At 38.9% G+C, this 22,606-nt stretch overlaps 2 protein-coding genes across 2 annotated transcripts in view; both read left to right on the top strand.

Annotated features, from left to right (window-relative positions):
• The window catches only part of c2cd3 (C2 domain containing 3 centriole elongation regulator), a 29,077-nt gene extending 24,659 nt beyond the window's left edge, over positions 1-4,418 (top strand). Inside the window, exons 31-33 of the mRNA XM_052110182.1 lie at positions 68-863; positions 3,223-3,328; positions 4,164-4,418. Coding sequence (XP_051966142.1) covers positions 68-863; positions 3,223-3,328; positions 4,164-4,295 — 1,034 coding nt within the window. The 3' untranslated portion in view covers positions 4,296-4,418. The remainder of the gene's footprint in view (positions 1-67; positions 864-3,222; positions 3,329-4,163) is intronic.
• Positions 4,419-13,495: 9,077 nt separating this feature from the next.
• Positions 13,496-21,483, top strand: camkk1b (calcium/calmodulin-dependent protein kinase kinase 1, alpha b). The gene is made up of 17 exons (XM_052110168.1): positions 13,496-13,620; positions 14,651-15,020; positions 15,249-15,296; positions 15,408-15,461; positions 15,636-15,687; positions 15,777-15,910; positions 15,993-16,029; positions 16,144-16,165; positions 16,259-16,347; positions 16,479-16,678; positions 16,770-16,823; positions 16,905-16,978; positions 17,771-17,858; positions 17,942-18,070; positions 18,179-18,282; positions 18,406-18,432; positions 18,860-21,483. Exons 2-17 carry the CDS (start codon positions 14,763-14,765, stop codon positions 18,930-18,932), a joined length of 1,443 nt encoding a protein of 480 aa, XP_051966128.1. The 5' UTR covers positions 13,496-13,620; positions 14,651-14,762; the 3' UTR covers positions 18,933-21,483.
• Positions 21,484-22,606: the final 1,123 nt, after the last annotated feature.

Below are 22,606 nucleotides of genomic sequence, written 5' to 3' on the forward strand. Positions count from 1 at the left end.
TGCTGGATCATTTGTGTTACTGTTTATTTTAGGGATGTTGATTTTTATGGCTTTCTTTTCAAATCAGGCTTAAGTGAACACCAGACGGAAGAAACACCAACTGTCCATAAAACCTCAGATACACTTACTGCGATTGAAGAACATTTAACCTCTGGGGTTAATCGTTTGATATTATCAGAATCTGAGAGCTCTGAGACAGAAACTCACTCTCATAAATATTCAGAAATGGTATCAGAGGATGAAGATGTTACTCCTAGAGAGACCAGACTGTCACCAGCTTCTCCAGAAGACAAAAAGCTTCATCACAGCCCATCTGATGAAGATGTAGATGAAGATAAGTGTGTGGAAGGAGATAAAGAGGAGGAAGATGACCATGAGGACTTTGAGGAAACTTTGATACAGCCTCGCACACTCAATGAGGTCACCTCAGTTACAGACAGAACCAGCCCCTGGACCAGTCTACTGTCTGACCCAGATATGGGATCTCTGGAGAGTCTAGAGTTAGTGGAGCATCACGTTCAAGGAGAGGAGAGGCACACCAGAGAACTCTTACCAGAAACTAACCCGCAGTCATTGACTGAGGAATCGCATGGCAATGATTCTAATTCAGACCTCTGTGAAAGATCTGATACTGAGCTTGATACATTTAGGAGTGAAGCAGATATTGTCACAGATGACAGGGAGAAGCAGCAATCTCCAGATGGTCTTGATAGAGACTTTGCTCTCTCTAGTATAAGTGTGGTGGAAGATTGTAACTTAAGTAATAGTTTGGCTGAAGAAAGAGATGAAAGTCCAAACGGATCTCCTATCACAGATTCTGACTCAGAAACAGATGATAAAACTGATGAGAGGAGAACAAAACCGTATCCTTACAAGCTTTGACACAAAACAATTGATTTTTAGTCTAAAGAAACATTTCTGTGTTTATTACAAGTTCTTTTGACAGCAACTGTGGTATGCTGTTGATTACCACAGAAAATTATTTTAACTCATGCCTCGGTTTGTTAAAGCTAAAAAAAGGCATTAACAGTTATGCATTTAGGATTGAATGCCATTTATTGTGTGTGTGAAGAATAGTTTGTGTGTGTTTGTGTGTGTGTGTGAAGAATAGCATCTATTATGTTACAGTGTGTGTGTCTCACTACAATTGTACAGAGTGGTTATCTGAGTTACCGTAGACTTTGTTTGAACCTGTCTGGCAATTCTCTGTTGACCTCTCAAATCAACTAGACATTTATATTTGCAGAACTGCCACTCACTCAACAGCTACAGAAATACTCAAACCAGCCTGTCTGGCACCAACAAACATCCATGTGATTATCTAGTTTGTTCCGCCTGAGTTAGGGGGCGCGACCAAGTTGCATAGGTTCGGATTTGGAAGAGCACTCGGGAGAAACGAGTTTAGGCGAGTGGAGACCCATAGCAGGCTCTTGGACGACAGAGGGGCTCCGACAAGCACGGTCGCGAAGCAGGTTATCCACTGTGATGGAGAGCTGAATATAGTTCTCCAGCGACAGCGATTCTCTTCGACATGCCAGTTCCATTTGGAGCTGGTCATTCAAACCCAGGCGGTATACAGTTAACAAAGCGGGGTCGCTCCACCCGCTACCCGCGGCAAGGGTGCGGAAATCAAGTGCGTAGGCAGTGGCTGTGCGTGACGTCTGTTTCAAAAACACGAGGCGGCTGCCTACATCCCTACCAGCTGCCGGGTGATTAAAAACCACGGCCATCTGGTGACAAAACTGATCATATGACGTCAAAAGGGGGCTCTCGGCAGTCCACAATGCAGTGGCCCATTGCCGTGCCTTCCCCGAGAGCAGTGAGATTAAAAAATGTACTCTCTCACTGTCAGTGCTTAAAAGGGGGTGATACGTCATATAAACAGTACATTGCATTAAAAAACCCTGACAAGCTCCCGACGAACCGTCAAACCGCTCGGGGGGGTTGAAAGCTCGCGGCGCTGGGAAATGCGGTGGGAACATCAACGGGTACAGGGACAGACACAGGTGGAACAGGTTGAAACTGATCGGAAATGGTACGTACCGTATGCAGTATTTCCTGTATTTGCTGTCCCTGGGCCGTGAGCGCTTGGACGTGTTTCCCAACCGTAGATCCTTGGGCAGAAAGCGCCGTGCAAATCCGCTCTAGCGAGCTGCGGAGCTCCTCAATGGATTCCATTGTGACTGTCTTCTGTAAGGTTGGTTATTCTGTAACCCGCACAAGAAGAGACAGTCACAATGTATAGTCAAACTGCGTCTATTGCAGGCAAAGCAAAAGTACAAATAGGGCAAATCCAGAAGAGAGTGGTCGAGGGGAGCGTAAGGTCGAAGCCGGGGAATCAGGATATGGCAACGGGGCAAATCTACAAAAGAGTGGTCGAGGAAAGCGTAAGGTCGAAGCCGGGGAAATCAGAATCAGTATAACAAGTAAGACAATTGAGTTGAATAGACAGGGGAGCTAGGGGATCACTAGAGCTGGCAAAGCGAAGGGGTAAACTAAACAATAACCAACACGAGTGAGACGAAAGGGCAGCGTATAAATAGGGGAAAACGAACAGTGCAGGTGAAACTAATAATCGAGTGATTGGGACGAGTGCGGGTGAAACTAATACTCTGGTGATTGGGAGCGAGCGTGAGAGCCAGAGGGGGGTGATTGGGAGCGAGCGTGTGTGCTCGAGGAAGCGGAGCGAACTAGAGGAGCGGGGTTCGTTACAATATATATATATACAGTGAGGAAAATAAGTATTTGAACACCCTGCTATTTTGCAAGTTCTCCCACTTGGAAATCATGAAGGGGTCTGAAATTGTCATCGTAGGTGCATGTCCACTGTGAGAGACATAATCTAAAAAAAAAAATCCAGAAATCACAATGTATGATTTTTTAACTATTTATTTCCACTAACCTCACTGTATATATATATATATTAGTATACTGAATGTGCTGATGGGGCATGTTTTCATATGTACCAAGATATGCATTGAAAGGATAAAAATATAATATTGTCAAAGATGAAAGATTTAGATACAACAAATCCCCACAGGGTGTTTAGAGGCTGTTGTTATACTGTATAACTAAGCCGTTCCAACTGTTGAAAAAAACTATCAGCTTTTTGCAGATAACCGATAGTTCCATAGCTGCTATTGTCACTGAGTGATAGGTAAAATCGATATATTTGTCTACCTCTAATCTGGGATATTTTTACCTAAACTAAATTTTTGGCAGTTCAGAGCCTGCAGAGATTCCAAATTTCTTTCTGTCGGCTCACCATCTGGAAGCGTCCATGAGAGTTTTGAGGATGGCACCTGTGTTTCCTTCATCCATAGAATCTGTGAGTATTGTCTCCCTTGAGTTCCTTTTTACAGAACATTTTCCAACTCTTCCTAGGCTATTGGTATGATTTATATGTGGTTTCCTTTTTGTTTCTGGGAATACATTTCCAACATTTAGAATTAGAAGGTACTTTTTCGAACTCTCCTTACAAAGCTATGAAAAATGTTTTACTCCTAAAATCATTTTCCAGATATGAGTTAACACATTTTTCGGCTGTAGCCCATAATGACTAAGTTACCTTTTTCTTATGCCCGCAATATCTGTCCTTTTTCTTTCACAAATGTCTTCCCTCAAAGTTCCTTCTTGTGCTAGGGGGTGCCATAAGCCCTCAGAACTACAACTGTGTGATCAAAGATGGTAATGATTGCCATTTCGGGCCTGGGTAGCTCGGCAAGTAAAGACGCTGACTACCACACCTGGAGTCGCAAGTTCGAATCCAGGGCATGCTGAGTGACTCCAGTCAGGCTTCTTAAGCAACCAACTGGCCCAGATGCTAGGGAAGATAGAGTCACGTTGGGTTCACCTCCTTGTGGTTGCTATAATGTGGTTCTTGCTCCCAGTGGGGTGCGTGGGGAGTTGTGCATTGATGCTGTGGAGAATAGCATGAAGCCTACACAAGCGCTAGGTCTCCGCGGTAACACGCTCAACAAGCCACTTGATAAAATGTGTGGATCAACCGTTTCAGACGCAGAGGCAACTGAGATTCATCCTCCGCCACCCAGATTGAGTCACAATGCCACCACGAGGATTTAGAGTGCATTGGGAATTGGACATGCCAAATTGGGGAGAAAAAAAAAGAAATATATATAAAATAATTGCCATTTCATTCATAGGAGACTTTAAATCCTGGTAATCCATATCGAAGAGGGACTCAACACAGACCCATCGTCCTTCCATCACAGAGGAGTGAAGAGACCAAAAGAATTGCAAAAATATTTGCTTCAAAGTTTACAGGAGGGAGTTAGTGCACTCTTCAAAACTGTGTGTGTGCTGCCTGTTTTAAATGTTAATCTATGAAATTTGTTCATTTAGTTTGACATCTTTGATGGTTATTTATTTGATAAATGACACTTTGAACAGGAGTTTTGAATTATGTAAGCATTAAAAAAAGTGTATTTACAGTAATCATCTATTTTTGTAATAAATAATTTTGTATTTCATCTTCTAATCTGCTCCCACTGTTTAGTTATTCTGTTTATGAACCAATATTATTGGTTGTCTGGGTAAGTTAATGTCTGTCAGACCGTGCTGCCCAAAGGCTTTAAGCATTTGGCTGACAGATGAGAAAATTGCCCAATTTGAGCTGCTGCAGACAATGGCACATATTGACAATGATGTAACCAAAGTATTATCCAGAGACAAAAGAAGCCAACAGGTTAACAAAAGCTCTCCTTTACCCTCTCTCAGCCTGTTTAATGAACTAATTAGAGGGATGAATCTGATCAGGGTACTGGACTTTTCATGACCCTCTTCTAAGTTAGATGAATCGATTGACAAACTCGGAGAGCAATACAGGAATACCAGCTTATTAGGCTTTGAATATGATCAATGAAAGCTGTTAAACATTACCAGCTATTAAAGAAATGGTATAACCAAAAATGAAAATTCTCTTATTATTAACTCACACTGATGTCATCCCAGATGTGTATGACTTTCTTCTGCAGAATACACATTTAGATTTTTAGAAGAATATATCATCTCTTTAGGTCCACGCAATGCAAGGAAATGGTAACCAAAACTTTGACACTCCAAAATGCAATTAAAGCTAGCATAACAATAATCCGTAGGACTCCAGTTGTTTAATCAATATCTTCTAAAGCGATCCGATCAGTTTTGGGGAAAACAGGTCAAAATTTAACACGTTTTTCAACATAATTCTTGACAGTAGTCTCCTTGGAGATCATGATTTCAAACTCGATTACACTTCCTAGCACCATCTAGCACTCTGTGCATGTGTCATGCACTAGGAAGTGTAATTGAGCTTGAATTCATGATCATGCCTAGAGAATGAAATGACAAGATGCACTGAAAAGAAGTTACATTTTGGTCTGTTCTCCCAAAATCAATAACTGGTAACTTATAATAATAATAACTTCAGAAGATATGTATGGAGTTATATGGATTAATTTATGCTGCTTTTTGTGTGCTTTTTGGAGCTTCAATGTTCGGTTAACCATTCACTTGCATTGTATAGACCTACAGAATGGAGTGCTGTGTTTGAGGAAGAAAGAAAGTCATACTTATCTTGGATGGCATGATCCTTTAAGCAGCTTGGAATATTCCAGAAAATGATGTCAAGCCTATAGGCAATTAGCTTCTGATAGGCTAATTGGAGTCAATTGGATGTGCACCTGTGGATTTATTTTAAGGCCAACCTTCAAACTCATTGCCTCTTTGCTTGACATCATGGGGAAAAAAATAAAAAATCAGCCAAGACCTCAGAAAAAAAATGGTGGACCTAAACAAGACTGGTTCATCCTTGGGAGCAATTTGCAAATGCCTGAAGGTACCACATTTATCTGTATAAACATCATGGGACCATGCAGCCATCATACCGCCCAGGAAGGAGATGCATTCGGTCTCCTAGAGATGAACGTAGTTTGGTGGAAAAGTGTAAATCAATCCCAGAACAACAGCAAAGGACCTTGTGAAGATGCTGAAGGACACAGGTAGACAAGTATCTATATCCACAGTAAAACGAGTCCTATATTGACATAACCTGAAAGGCTGCTAAACAAGGAAGAAGCCACTGCTCCAAAACTGCTATAAAAAAGCCAGTCTGCAGTTTGCAAGTGCACATGGGGACAAATATCTTACTCTCTGGAGAAATGTCCTCTGGTCTGATTAAACAACAATGTTACTGTTTGGCCATAATGACCATCATTATGTTTGGAGGAAAAAGGTTGAGCCTTGCAAACTGAAGTACACCATCCCAACTGTGAAGCAAGGGGGTGGCAGCATCATGTTGTGGGGGTGCTTTGCTGCAGGAGGGACTGGTGCACTTCACAAAATAGATGGCATCATGAGGAAGGAAAATTATGTGATTATATTGAAGCAACATCTCATGACATTAGCCAGGAATTTAAAGCTTGGTCACAAATGGGTCTTCCAAATGAACAATGACCCCAAGCAAACCTCCAAAGTTGTGCCAAAGTGGCTTAAGGACAACAAAGTCAAGGTATTTGAGTGGCCATCACAAAGTTCTGTCCTCAATCCGATAGAAACTTTGTGGGCAGAACTGATAAAGACTGTGTGATCAAGGAGGCCTTACAAACCTGACTCCGTTACACCAGTTCTGTCTGTTTAAAGGCAATGCTACCAAATACTAACAGAGTGTATGTAAACTTCTGACCCACTGGGAATGTGATGAAAGAAATAAAAGCTGAAATAAATAATTCTCTCTGCTATTATCCTGACATTTCATATTCTTAAAATAAAGTAGTGATCCTAACTGACCTAAGACAGCTTCTGACTTCAACTATGCATAAGTGATCCAAGAAAACACATCCACAGCCATGAACAAAGATTCAGATTACACTTACACCATACTTCAGAAACAGAACCATTTATTGATAATTTCATGTATTTTTGTAGATCTTTACTATCACCATAACAACTCTACTTTGGATTCTTAGCCTGGTAAATGTTGTGTCGAGTCTTCTCGAGTGGCTGTAAAGGAGAATGCCTTTGTGGCCATCTATGACTTCCTGTGCACTTACAAAGACATTGTTTATGGCTAGATTCATAGTTGGATATCAAAGGTGAACTTGAATCAACACAGCCATGATGCTTCAGAGGAGGAAGAAATGATGTTGGAAGTAAATGAGGATTTTGGAAACCATGTAGCAAGATAACAGGAGAGATGCTGCTCAAAACATTGATTGTGGTGGTTGGTGAGTGCAAAACGTTTAGAAGGTGCCCAACACGAGGAAAAGCAACTTCTCTCTCATAATGTTGTGCCTGTATGATGAGATCCTGGATCTTCTCAGCCTGAATCAGACGTCTATGGTATAATTTCTGTGAGTTTTGAAGAGATTCCACAAAATCTGTCAGCAGTGATTTTCCCTCTGTAAATGTGTGCCAAAGATTCTGTAAAATGAAAGACAAAATCTCAGTCAGTACTTGGAAAATATGTTGAACACCATTTAGTCTGCATGTCATGAATCATATCTCTAATGCACCTCAGATTCATTGATGGAATGATTGATCTTCTCCTTAAAAAGTCTTTGAATCACTGTAAGGTTGAGCCTCTGCTGTAACATTTCTAGCAGAAGAAGCATCAAGTTATTAATATAGCATACAATTGAGAGAAGAATAAAAAAACATACTTAATCTGATCTAAATTTACCCATCTCTCTCTGTTTGGATTGGATTGAGGAGACCACTTGATCTAGAATCTGGTACTTTTCAGCCAAAAGCAGTTTAGTTTTGTTCAAATATGGCTGATATGCTAAATTCTGCTTTGCAAGCCAACAGCTGGATGCCATCAAGACACTTTTTCTCCTCTGAAGACCCCGTAACTGCAGCAAATCCATCAGCGTAAGCATTATTCACAATTACAAATACATATAATTAAATCATCAACACTAAACTATTCTTCTTTGTGTATTTTAAACAATCTTTGCAACATCTTTTCAAACACTTTTATTATAAATGTAAGCATTACATAAGGCTAAAAAAATATATATATAATAATTTAGCTTGTCATGTAGACTACACTGATTAACATGAATATAGGTCTATTTAAGAAAAAAAAAAAAAAACAGGAATCAAAGTTTTACCATATTTCTTACTATTTGAATGTCCATTTATTATATGATGTTTACTAATATTATTAACATATTAGTGTCATAATCATTATGTCATAATACTCTCTGTACTTTTTAACTTTAACTTAATAACTTAAATGAATGTTCCATGTTCAGTACAAGTTAAGATCATTTGACAGCATTTTTGGCATAATGTTGATTACGACAAAAATTATTTTCGACTTGTTCCTCCTTTTCTTAAAAAAAAAAAGAAAAGAAAAAGAAAAATACGGGGTTCCAGTTAGCACTTATAATGAAAGTGAATGGGGCAATTTGTTATGGTTCAAATACTCAGTTTTTAGCCACAAGACATAAAGGATATACCTGTAAAAATATATATATATATATTTTAGAGTGATTCAATCACTTACTAGCCTTTCCTGTTTAAAGTTATAGCCAATTTTACAACTTCGTTACCATGACGATGAAATGTCAACAAACCCTACAATGACTGTAAAAATGGCAATTTAAACAACTTTACAGCTCAAATAATACACAAGTTTTAACTGAAGAATTTAAGCAAGTGTTTTTATAAAATTAGAAGCTTCACATTTCTTTCGCTTCCACTTTAAGTGCCTCACTGTAACCTTGATTTTTGCTTTTTTTTTAAAGAAGCGGAACGAGTCGAAATGGATTTGTGTGGTAATCAACATTGTGCTACACACGCTGTCGATTGAGATTAACTTGTACTGAACCCGGAACATACCTTTAACAAAATCATTGAGCTCTTATTATAATAAAATGGTATTACAACTTTATTATAATAACATTAATATAATAAAATCACCTTAAAATGTAAACCAAATCTTTATAATCAGTATATTTTAATTCCTGACCAAGTGTACTTGCAGTTTATGATCAGCCTACCTTTGAATCGCCTTTCATAGTGTCCTGTATCGTGTCGTCGTCTTCCAAGAGATCCAGAAGTTGAGCGGAATTTAAACACTTTAGATAGTCCAAATAAGGCATTGCATCCCGTTTATAAAGATATCGCATTTAGATACTGCATCGGACCCAGGACATTATCTATTGAGGGCGTGAGATGATGGTGCATTTTACTCTTGACACATGAGCATGAGCTCCAGAGAGGTTGACTATTGAATTTACAGACGAACTCTGAGGTGAAATTGGGACGAAGTCATGCAGAAAACGATGAGTCACGATGCTTCAGCACCATGGACAGCTCTAAAATAATTTGAACAACCTCAGAAATACTTCCAGCATTATTATTAGTCGTATTATCTGGCTGTATATTTAATTAGCATTGTGTTTATTTTGGGTCTAGATATTAATCACCCTAAATGGGAGCCACAACATTAAAACCACCTGCCTCATATCATTTAGGTGAAAGTGTTCTGTGGAATCTGGCACCAAGATGTTAGCAGCAGATCCTTTAAATCCTGTAAGTTGCGAGGTGGGGACTTAATGGATCGGGCTTGTTGGTCAAGCGCATCCCATAGATGCTCAATCGTATTGAGATCTGGGGAATTTTGAAGCCATGTCAACAACTTGAACCCTTTGTCATGTTCCTCAAACCATTTCTGAACAATTTTTGCAGGGTGGCAGGGCACATTATCCTGCTGAATGAGGCCACTGCCATCAGGGAATACCGTTGTGGTCTGCAACAATCATTAGGAAGGTGGTAAGTGTCAAAGTAACATCCACATGAATGCCAGGACCCAAGGTTTCCCAGCAGAACATTGCCCAGAGTGCATCCTGCTGCCATCTTTTCCCCAGGTAAATGACGCACCCGACCGTTCACATGACCTAAAGGAAAACATGGTTCATCAGACCAGGCCACTTTCTTCCATTTCCCCATGGTCCAGATCTGACGCTCACGTGCCCATTGTGGGCTCGTCGGTGGACATGGGTTAGTATGGGCACTCTGGCCTGTCTGCGGCTACGCAGCCCCATACGCAGCAAGCTGCAATGCACTGTGTATTCTGACACATTTCTAGCATTGCCAGCATTACGTTTTTCAACAATTTGTGCTACAGTAGCTTTTCTGTGGGATCGGACCAGACGGGCTAGCCTTCGCACCCACACGCATCAATTAGCCTTGGGCACCCATGACCCTGACGCTGGTTCACTGGTTGTCCATCCTTGGACCACTTTTGGTAGGTAATAACCACTGCATATCAGGAACACCCCACAAGACCTGGCATTTTGTCGTCTAACCATTTTTCCTGCTCCAACAAATGACATTCAAGAACTAACTGTTCACTTGCTGCCTAATATATCCCACCCCTTGACAGGTGTCATTGTAATGGTATAATAAATGTTATTCACTTCACTTATCAGTGGTTTTAATGTTGTGGCTGATCATTGTATGATAAAGACAATGATGTAGACTAGATACCAACTTTTACTGTGTTATAATATCTGCTTGTCAGCCTGGGGATGGTGGGGTGACCCTTCCCTCTCCCCATGCCTCCCTTGACTCTCCCCCAGGTTTCCAGGAGGCGAGGTGGATCACCGGCTGACAGAACGGCCGGAAGGGCAGCTTCTCCCATCCAGAGATGGGGGGGGGGGGGAGTCAGTCCGGTGGCGCCCCAGCCTGAATTGGGCGGGGGAGGAGTGTGATGAAGAGGAGGGCATGGCCAGGCCATCAGGGTACATGGCCAGCGCTGAATCAGATGATCAGTTGGAGAGCGAGATAAAGGGGGGCAGAAGACGCCAGTTTGGGAGAGAGAGATGCACGCAGCCGTGCTGCATGTGTGTGTTTGTTTTATGTTGAGTTTCTCATTAAAATTTATGCTGAACTTTCAGCTGGTTCCAGCCTCTTCCTTGCCCGCCATTAAACGTTATACTTTGTAAATGGATTAAAAAATGAAAAAAAAAAAAATATATCACATTGGCATAAGTATTTAGACCCTTAACTCAGTGCTTAGTTAAAGCACGTTTGTTAGCGATTACAGCCTCAAATCTTTTTGGGTAAGATGCAACAAGCTTTGCACAACTGGATTTGGGGACTTTCTGCCATTCTTCTCTGTAGATCCTCTCAAGCTCTGTCAGGTTGATGGGGACCATCGGTGGACATCCATTATCAGGTCTCACCAGAGATGTTCGACTTCTCAAATTTCAAGGGTTCAAGTTTGGGCTCTCGCTGGGCCACTCAAGGACAATCACAGAGTTCTGATTAAGCCACTCTTGTGTTGTCTTGGCTGTGTGCTTATGGTCATTGTCCTGCTGGAAGGTGAACGTTTGGCCAAGTCTGAGGTGCTGAGCACTCTGGACCAGGTTTTCATTAAGGATATCTCTGTATTTTTCTGCATTCAGCTTTCCTTCAACCCTGACCAGTCCCCCAGTCCCTGCCACTGAAAACACCCCCACAGCATCATGCTACCACCACCATGCTTTACTGTTTTGATGGTATTGCGGAGGTGATGAGCGGTGCCTGGTTTCCTCCTGACATGATGCTTGGAAATGGCCAAGAACCATCGGGTTCTTGGTCACCTCTCTTAACAAGGCCCTTCTCCCCGATTGTTTAAGTTGGCTGGGCAGCCAGCTCTAGGAAGAGTGATGGCTTTTCCAAACTTCTTCCATTTAAGAATTATGGAGGCCACTGTGCTCTTGGGAACCTTCAATGCAGCCAAAAAATTTTTGCAGCCTTTCCCAGATCTGTGCCTTGACACAATCCTGTTTCTGAGATCTGCTGCCAGTTCCTTTGACCCCATGGCTTAGATTTTGGTCTGATATTCATTTTCAGCTGTGAGACTTTATATAGACAGGTGTGTGCCTTTCCAAATCATGTCCAATTAAATGCATTTTCCATAGGTGGACTCCAATCAAATTGTAGAATCATCTCAATGATGGTCCAGAGAAATGGGATACACCTGAGCTAAATTTCAAGTGTCATAGCAAAGGGTCTGAATACTTATTTCAATGTGATATTTAAGTTTTTTCTTTTTTATAAATTTGCAAAGTTATCAAAATCTGGTTGCTTTTTAATTATGGGGTATAGAGTGTAAAATTATGTAAAAAAAAAAAAAAAATACATTTAAGAATTTAAGCATAAGGCTGCAACATAACCAAATGTGGGGAAAAAATGAAGGGGTCTGAATACTTTCTGAATACTTCTGAATAAATTGTAGAAAATATTTGGAGATAAACAGTTACAGAAATACTTAAACCAGCCCATCTGGGACCAAAAATCATGCCAAGGTCCAAATCACTGAGATCAAATTTTTTCCCAATTCTGATGGTTGATGTGAACATTAATTGAAGCTCCTGACCCGTATATGCATGATTAATTGCACTGCACTGTTGCCACACGATTGGCTGATTAGTTTGAGTATTTCTGTAACTGTTGATATCCTGGGATTTTCACACACAACAGTCTCTAGAATTTACTCAGAATGGTGCCAAAAACAAAAAAACATCCAGTGAGCGGCAGTTCCGAGGATGGAAACGCCTTGTTGATGTGAGGTCAACAGAGAATGGCCAGACTGGTTTGAACTGACACGTCTACAGTAACTCAGATAACTGCTCTGTAATGTGATCTCAGTGATTTGGACTGTGACATGATTGTTGGTGCCAGAGAGGCTGGTTTGAGTATTTCTGTAACTGCTGATCCTGGGAGTTTACTCAAAAAACATCCAGTGAGTGGCAGTTTTGCGGAAGGAAAGACCTTGTTGAAGAGAGTTCAGTGGAGAATGGCTAGAATATTTTGAGCTGACAAAAAGGCTACGGTAACTGTCTGTACAATTGTAGTGAGCAGAATAGCCTCTCGAAATGCACAACACGTCAAACTTTGAGTTTTTTTATTAATATGTAAAGACATCCTTTGACTGTTAGAATGTTTAAAATGTACATTTTAGACATTTTTTTTAAAGTATAATTCTTCAAAATGGAAAAGGCACATGATCCATGGGACACATGAGATTATCTTCTAAATAGATAAAAAACTCTAAAACTAAAATCAAACCTATGAGCCAAAACATCTAACTAATGAGCAAAACAGACAATGTTCTTCACAAAGAGCTGTATGTTCTCTTTAAAAGTCATTTGTTTTTAGGATAGAATCCTATCTTGTTGTCTAGAAGCACGTCCCTTTGGAAGTTATGTAACACTTGATCTTCTTTCCCACCTCATGATCTGCCTCAAGCATTTTTTACTTTAATTCTATAATGGGAATTCTGTTGACTTGAAGAGATCCAGAAACTTATCCAATATAATTAATTCATCATTCTTCAGATGTTCACACCATAAGAATTTAACCAGATATTAAAGCACACAGGTTCCCCGCTCTGACGTAGTCTTGCTAATTAAGTACTGTTTGTGTCCTTTCACTGAGTGCAGCCAGTTAAAATAAACAGACTTTTGTTACTGATATAGCCACAGTAGACTAAATGTGGCCGTGCTAGCTAATCCTCTTTGCTTTTGTGATCCTGAAGAGTCTGGAGTCCTCAGGGCTGCTTGATAAGCAGAAGAAAAGATAATGCAACACAATGACTGGCAAAACAAACTCATGCTGCTCTATGTAAGTAATTGCAACCCTTACTTACACTTATACTAGGAAAACCTAAACTCTTTGACAAAAACAATTTCTTGATTGAGGTCACCCTTTTATGCAAGATTGTTTTACTCTCTGTTTTGAATGCTTTGTGCTCACTGCAATTTGTGTTGTATATGTCTATACGAAACCAAACAGAGGGTGAATATAGGTAAAGTGGGAACTCAGTGTCATCCGAGACTAATTTAGGATGAACTTAATGCAGATTTGTAGTAATGGTAAAATATATGCAGCGATTATTCCAATTAATTGTCCCAGTTTACCAGATGTCCCACTTTATCTATATTCACCCTTAAGTGTTTTTGATTGCTACTGTACCAACATAAAGTTTGTTTGAATGCTATTGCACTGGATTTTATTATAGTCTGTGACACAGACATGAGCATAAATTCAATAATTAATTTAAACCTTTCAACTTCATTTCATTCAGAATGGTCTATTTTACAAAATATGTTTTGTACATTCATTAAAGAGATTAAATGCACATAGTGCAGATTTATGGGTTATGGTTTAAGCAGTAGTCCATTCTTTAAGCTTCCATAAAAGTAGCACTGAGCAGGAGTTTAAGAGAGTATTTAAAGGTGAAGTGTGAATTATTTTAAATTTGTTATGTTAAAATACTTTTATTTGGAGGCTGAAAATGTGTAAACACTATGACTCTGTGGCAATTTTTGTGTGCTTGAGTATCCCAACCAGCTGGACAGAGCAACATTGGCTCAACCAATGGTGTGAGTCTGGGGCGGGACTCTCTTTTTTCCAATGGCAGATAGGGCAGTGTTCGTGGACGCTGTTTGAACACGGCCATTATTTTTACAGCTTTATTTAGTGATTCTAGTGGTGCAGAAATTGCACTTTTAACTCTAAGATGGGACACAAAATGCTATTAAACTCCATTTTTTTTAATACATTTTCTGTTGTCAAAAGAGAGAAATGTCCTCAGTTTGATCATATTTAATGCAGAAATAAAAACTTCAACAATCCTCTTTTGCTATTACAGCTCGGTGTTACCATGGACTTTATTAAGAACACTTGACTCTGTGATGTCCACTAAGAACAATGTGATGCCCATTGAGATGTTTACTTTGTTATAAGAAGCTCTAACCGACGCTATGAGTGCTGACACCGCCAACAGAGTGGATCTGGACTCAGATTACCATGCTGAACTGGCTGACATGGTCGCAGCCATGAATGTGGCTGCCAACAGACAGACTCCACCACATGGCTGTAGGACCACACCGCATCGCCTCAATCACTCTGATCGCAAGATGTCATTGCAGGAGCGATCAAGTTACCAGAATTGCTCCAACCCAAGGATAGCCAGGAGACCCACTATTGAATCCAAGCAAGTGTCTATCTCTGAAGGTGGTGTAAGTTGAACATGAGATTTTGTACATTAAATCATTTTATTGACTCACAACAAGCAGAAAGCAACAGAACTGATTGATTTGTAAATCTCAATTATAATGAGATAGTAATGGGGTTTTTTTCTGTAATTTAACTTTTGCAGCATCATATTGGTTCAGATTGTTGAACATGTTAATTGATACATTCTTACTGCATTCATAATTCTGTATTAACGTTCCCTTCTACCACAGGACTGTGTCCAGCTCAACCAATATAAATTAAAGAATGAGATAGGGAAGGTGGGTGGGTCTTTTTAATAATATTGTTGTGGAATAAATATTATTTGGTTGGTTGGATTAATCATGCAAATATCAAAACAATATTATTTGATGGTGACCATCCATTTCTAGGGTTCATATGGGGTGGTCAAATTAGCATATAATGAAGATGATGACCAGTATTATGTAAGTATATTGTAGAAAAGAATATTAATGCCATCTATTTTAGTGGTGTTTGCACGTATTGTTCATTGTTAGATCTTTTAAACTAATTTTGTTAAATAATGTTCCCAAATACAACCTTATTCTAAAGTGTTACCATAATATAATATAATATCTCAAGATATACTTTTATTGCAGGCTATGAAGTTGGTATCCAAAAAGAAGTTAATGAAGCAGTTTGGATTTGCAAGTAAGCCATAAATACTTGCATTTCAAGCTTGTAACTTGTAATTGTTTCTTGCGACTGCAGAAAGTTAATGTTGTGTGATGGTTCTGTAGGACGACCCCCTCCCAACGTATCCAGTGGATCACAAGGAAATCTATCAAAGCCTTTTGTCCTGTTGAACCGAATATATCAAGAAATTGCTATCTTGAAGAAACTTGACCATCTTAATGTTGTTAAATTAGTTGAGGTGAGTCAAATAGTTGTGCTGTTCACCAAACGTATCTACTTAGTTTAAAATATTACCTAAAAGCATTTGTTCTTCACCAAAGGTTCTTGATGACCCAGCTGAGGATAACTTGCATATGGGTGAGTAATTCCTTTATTTAGCAAAATGTGATATAAAAAAGGGTTATATAAAAATTATATTATATTTATTTGTGTTTTACCTTTTATAATTCATTTTGTGTGTCCATTTCATAGTCTTTGAGTTGGTACCCAAAGGGTGAGTATTTACCTCTAGATACTTACCACACATTAACAGAATCAGCTATTCTTTAGTCTGTTCTTCTCTCCTAACTCTCACCTGGCCCTATAGTCCCGTGATGGAGGTCCCAACAAACAATCCCTTAACCGAGGAGATGGCCCGTTTTTACTTCAGAGATATACTCTTAGGAATTGAATACTGTGAGTTTCCCAATGCAGTTGTATTTTACTTGGATTTTGTTTGCCAATATAATTTCTAGGCTTGAAAAGGGGTTCAAAGTATGGTGCTTTTTCTTTTTTTCCCCCCCTTTTTTTTAAATGTATTTTCTTAGTACACTATCAGAAAATCATACATAGAGACATCAAACCCTCAAATCTGTTGCTGGGGGATGATGGGCACATCAAGATAGCGGATTTTGGTGTCAGTAATGAGTTCGAAGGGAATGACGCTCTCCTGTCTAACAGCGCAGGAACACCGGCCTTCACGGCACCTGAAACTCTCTCTGACCAAGAGCAGGGATTCAGTGGAAAGGTGAGAGGCCACTGAAACAACAAGAATATTCTGGTTTACATATATTAAAGACTCATTCCCATTACAATTTCTGAACTCTCGTTGGTTTCAGGCTCTAGACGTATGGGCAATGGGAGTGACGTTGTTCTGTTTCGTCTTTGGAAAGGTAAGATCTTTTAAAACATGAATGCAGTTCATACCAAATACTTTATTTACTTTAGAAATCTATTAATATTCCTTTGTGCAGTGTCCGTTTCATGATGAATACATCTTAGGATTGCATGATAAAATCAGGACTATGCTGGTGGAGTTCCCGAACAAGTGAGTCACAGACACTGAAATAGAAATATATAAATAAACACAAATAGTATCTGGAAAAAGCGTTCTATAAACTGATTAACTGAAACTATATGCTTTCTACTAACCAAATAAATAATAATAATAATAATAAAACAGATATAGTAAAACAGAATCCTAAAAATGTGTTTTGTCTGGTGACATCTTAATTAAAAAGTCAAAAATATTGTTTGATCTCACTGAAAGAACCTGAATAAATAAGGCTACGCTAACAAAACATATTTTAAGTGTTTAATCAGGTAATAATAAAGAGTAATAGCTCTTTAAGGCAACAACTGCAGGTTACTTCACAGTGCTTGTTATCACTGCACATGACCAAATAGAAGCTAACTATTATCTTTAGTTTACATGTATCAGGTTCTATATCTTTTGGAAAGATGTTACTTGATGAATCTGCTTCATAAAATAATATTTGATTGAACATTTTCACCCTTAATATTTTTTATCATTTAGTAATCATTTTATTAAATCAATAAATGGCAGCGCTATATTGTAAATATATTGTGAGCACTCTTAGCTGTGATTATATCCACAATATAGCATGGCCTTTTATACCTTATCGCCATTACATCTCAAAAAGACAAATAGTGGACCCCCATATTGTTTGGCAATTGGCTTTTAATAGTTTTAGTGCCCCTTTGCACATTTTAGACATACATTATTGGGAGGTTGTTTGTAACTTTTAAAAGAGTTCTCCCATACTTGCTTACATCATTTGAAACGGCATACATCATTATTTTTTTAATGTTTCCACAGGCCAGGGATCAGTGAGGGGCTGAAGCAACTCATCACCAGAATGCTGGATAAACTCCCTGAAACTAGAATCACCATTCCAGAAATAAAGGTGAAATAACGATGACAGGTTGCTGGAAAAGATTAAAGGATTTGGTGTTAAAGTGTTACTTGAACCCAGTGCAATCCTTACAGTTGCACCCATGGGTAACGCTTGATGGCACTGATCCATTGCCCCTGGAAGAGGAGCACTGTACAGTGGTGGAGGTCACAGAAGAGGAGGTGCAGAACTCTGTGAAACTAGTTCCCAGCCTGTCTGCTGTGGTGAGTAGCTCTCAAAAACCAATTACACACTTTTATTGTTTGTAGTTTTGTTCGATGTTTAACTTCATTGAACTTTTATGTTTGCACTGTATTTCCATACGTGTTAAGATCCTGGTGAAATCCATGTTGCGGAAGCGTTCCTTCAGTAACCCGTTTGAGTGCCCAAGTCGCAGGAAGGGCAGGTCTATGTCTGCTCCTGGAGGTCTGATATTGTAAGTCCACAATTCAAGCACTCAATCACTTCATGTCACTTTTCCCTACTTATGATGTCTATAATTTATTTGACACCATTTTCTCTCTCTCTCTCTCTCTCTCTCTCTCAATAATTTATGCAGGGATATGTCAATGTTTCGCCCTCTAAGGTATCTGTCAACTGTGATGTGACAAAGCCCAATTGATCCCGCATCAATGATTGGTCATTAACAGGGCTGGACTGGTAATCAGGCATACCGGCATTTTTCCGGTGGGCCAACGAACTTTGGGGCCAATCAGGGGCTATCACTGGCTATTGGGAGAACCGCGTGGGCAGGTGGATCGGCCACGAAACAGGCCGAATGGGCCGGGATAAGCTAAAATGTGCCGCCGCGTTATGCAGAACGGACCACAAAACAGCGCCAAAATATGTAGAAAAGGACCGCGAACTCTTTTGAGCCAGTTGCTATGTAAAATCCGGGGTCAATTTCTCTTCCCAGTCCAGCCCTGGTCATTAACTATCAAAATGTTTCAAACTTATTAGATACTGTATGTTCTTCACATTCATTTGTTGACATTTCTTTCTCTTTCAAACAGCAGAGGGAGTAATAATAACGGGAGCAGAGAGGGAGAACTGGAGAACCTTATTGAGGATGAAAGTTTCACCTGAGTTTGCAAATGCTTGAGAAAAAAGGGCCCGATTTGAATGTCCCATCTGCAGTGGATTATTTTGGAAATTGTCATATTGTTTTACCTTTTAAATGCTATGACATAATGTAAGGAAATCCTTTAAGGAACCTTTGAATTATCATGCACTCAAAGAAAATAACTCAGTAGCTGAACTTGATTTAATCATGTTTAACGTGTTTGAAATGCGTTTTCTTGAATTGAAACAACCGTGTAATCTGAATTTAAATACTTCAAGTAGGAAAGGAAGTGGGAAACGTAATTGAATTGAGTAAAATCTACTAAATTAGACAATGTTAAATTAACTCAAATTAATTTCTTATTCTAGATAGTACAGTAATTGCTAGCATGCTAAATGGGAAACACTATGCTATGGTTAGCATAGCAATTGCTACTTGAGTAAAGCAATAAAGCACTCAACACATCCAGGGGTGCATGAAGGTGCCTCCTGTCCCAAGGGCTCAAGCCAGTTGCCCTATGTGGGGTGAGAGGGGTGGGAAACTGTTATATATGATCACGCGCATAACAGACAGCTTTCACTGTTGCACATGTCTCATTGTTTTTATTAGCATCTCCAGTATAAGGCGTTTAGATGCACTCCTCCCATAAATGTTGATGGGGGAGAATAGGGTAGCAGATTCCACGATTAGGACCCACCTAATGCAAATGGATTGAGTAAAGCTAGAAAGCTTTAAAACAACTTTCCTTCTTCAGCAGAACCAAAGTGAAGTCAAGTGTTATTTGTATAGTGCTTTTCACAACAGGTGTTGTTTCAAAGCAGCTGTACATGAAATTATGCTATAACAGAAAATGTATGAATATAAGGCCAATATTAGTTTTTCATGTTTAAAAGTATTAGTGGTTAAAACTAAGTAAGTGTTGTGGGGCGATGGTTAAACAAAATGATTTTGTATGTACTATACGTTTTGGTGTTAAAGTCCTTGAAGTCATCCCAAATTAACTGAGGAAATACACATGGATGCATTGTCATTTGATTTTGGCTGATGAAGGCTTTTGTTGGAGGTTCATACATTTTTTTGTGTAGTTAATTTTTTAAAGGTGCAATATGTAAAGATTTTCATGTAATATTCTTCCTTTTTTTGCCAATATGTGAACGGCTTGTAACACAACTTAAAACATTAGCCCTTCCCGGAATTCCTAGGTTGCCTATTAAAGCCTGTTGACTGATTTTCATGCGAAAAGAGAGCCTTGCCTCAGTGCTTCCTCTATTCAACAGCGTCAACAAACTGCCAAACTAGGTAACGTTATCTTAGAGATGGAATCCAGCAAACGTCCGGCTCCCAGCACAACACCAACTCCTACACAAACTCAGAGTAAGCCAAAAAAAAAATACAAAATAAATGTATCTGAATCTCATCTGGCTAAGCAGGAACGTGATCGTGATCGAGCAAAAAATAAAGTGAACATCGGCAGGGCATTTGATTCCTGGAGTGTCCTTCATTCGGTTTTGGGGATCAAAACTGACCCTGAATTGCCGTTCTTCTTATTGGACAGGTAAACTTACATAACTGCGAAGCATGTGAAATATATATATATATATATATAAAGCATTTAAGTGCCAAATGTAAAGTGTCACGGTAAAAGCATGAATTTAAGATGAGTATTCAACAACTTTAAGAGACTTTGAATTTAAATGCATAAAACCAAGTTTGTTTTAGATATGACAAACAGCATGAATTTGTATGAGATGTATAAAAGTAGGGACCCACTGTATATTAGGTGGCCTTAACTACAATGTACTTAAACATTTGATAAAATGTAGTTATTATGCATGTATATGTTGTTGCATTGAAATTGAATTTAATGTACTTGCATTTAATTATATTTGTAGTTACACTATTAACTACACCCCTAACACAACCCTAACCCCAAAACCTAACTCTAACCCCTAATCCTAACCCTAACATTACCCTTACTCCTAAACCTACCAATACGTAAACCTCAGTAGAAGAAAATGTGGGCATTTTGCAGAACATGAAGTTACAGAGTAAATACATAGTTTTGTATGTTTAATGTTAGTACACGGTAGTTAAGGCCACCTAATACAAAGTGTGAACAAAAGTAAATTTGTTGTATAAAAAAATCTAATTGGGATTTTGCTGTTGTACATCTTACTTGGTCCTCTGGATCACAGAATGGTCTGTATTTTGTGTAGCTGGAGCCTCTGAATACTTTGTTGTTTTGAACCAATCTGTAACTTTGTCAGTCTTTCCTTAACCAAACAACACCAGTAGGAAAGGACTATACATTTTTTGGTGAAAGTGTTTCTTAGAGAAAAATGAAATCTTTAAATTAAAGGAAAAGTTTAGGCATAATTATTTCTGAGAGAAGCATCCTCAAGGCCTTGGTTTGAACCAGCACTTCAGTATATGCATCCCACCCATGTATTATGCATAGCTCAATATGTTTGTATGTTTGTGTTTGACAGCCAGAAGTGTCTCAAGAAATTTCAGTGTGAAAGTGAATCCTATTCTAGATTTGTCCTGATTCTCGTTGCATTAGCTTTTTAAAATATGGCAAATAAAATATGATATAAATACTTGAATATGTTGTATTCATTCTTTTCAAATTGTCTTGAAATTTTTTTTTAAATCTTACATTATCTGGGCATTTTGCAGATCCATTTGTGAGAGATATGTGCCTGGTCTCTAAAGATCAGAATATGTAAGAGTGTTGGGTGAAATTCCCAAGCATTTAAGGATTAAATGACTTGATAGCTGAGAGACAATACACTTCTAGTGATAATATACAAACTCACCAGAGACCCTTTTTGTGACGGGCAACCTGTTCATGGAAACCAAGGGTGGGGTGATCAATTAGTAAGTGCTCTTTGCAAACAAGCAGTATTTACACATTTTAGCCACACTTAAAGGGACAGTTCACCCAAAAATGAAAATGATCTAATCATTTACTCACCCTCATGGCAACCCAGATGACTTTCTTTCTTCTGCAAAACACAAAACAAAGATTTTTAGACTCTTTTGGTCCATACAATGCAAGTGAGTGGTTGCCAAAGATTTGAAGCACAAAACAAAACACATAAATCAGCATAAAATAATCCATATGACTTTAATCCATGTCCACAGAAGCGATATGATAGGTGTGGATGAGAAACAGATCAATATTTAAGTCCTTTTGTCATGTAAATTCTCCTCCCTGCTCAGTCCTATCTCCACTTTAACATTCACTTTCACATTCTTCTTCTTTTGTGTTTTTGGTGATTCACATTCTTCTTGCACATCGCCCCCACTAGGCAGGGAGAAGAATTTCTAGAAAAAAAAGTACTTAAATATTGATGTTTCTCACCCACCACTATTAGATAACTTCTGAGGATATGGGTTTAACCACTGGATTCATATGGATAACTTTTATGCTGCCTTCATGTGCTTTTAGGAGCGTCAAATTTTGGCACCCATTCACTCGCATTTTATGGACCTACGGCTCTAAAATATTCTTCTAAAAATAATTATTTTTGTTCTGTAGAAGAAATAAAGTCATACACATCTGGGATGGCATGAGGGTGAGTAAATGATGAAAGCATTTTCATTATTGAGTGAACTGTCCCTTTAACAATGCAAGAATGTCTTTGCATTATGTAACCACATATCAAAATGTTATTTGATTTTAATACAGATC

The sequence above is a fragment of the Xyrauchen texanus genome, chromosome 38 (genome assembly GCF_025860055.1).
Source record: "Xyrauchen texanus isolate HMW12.3.18 chromosome 38, RBS_HiC_50CHRs, whole genome shotgun sequence".
NCBI classification, from domain to species: Eukaryota; Metazoa; Chordata; class Actinopteri; order Cypriniformes; family Catostomidae; genus Xyrauchen; species Xyrauchen texanus.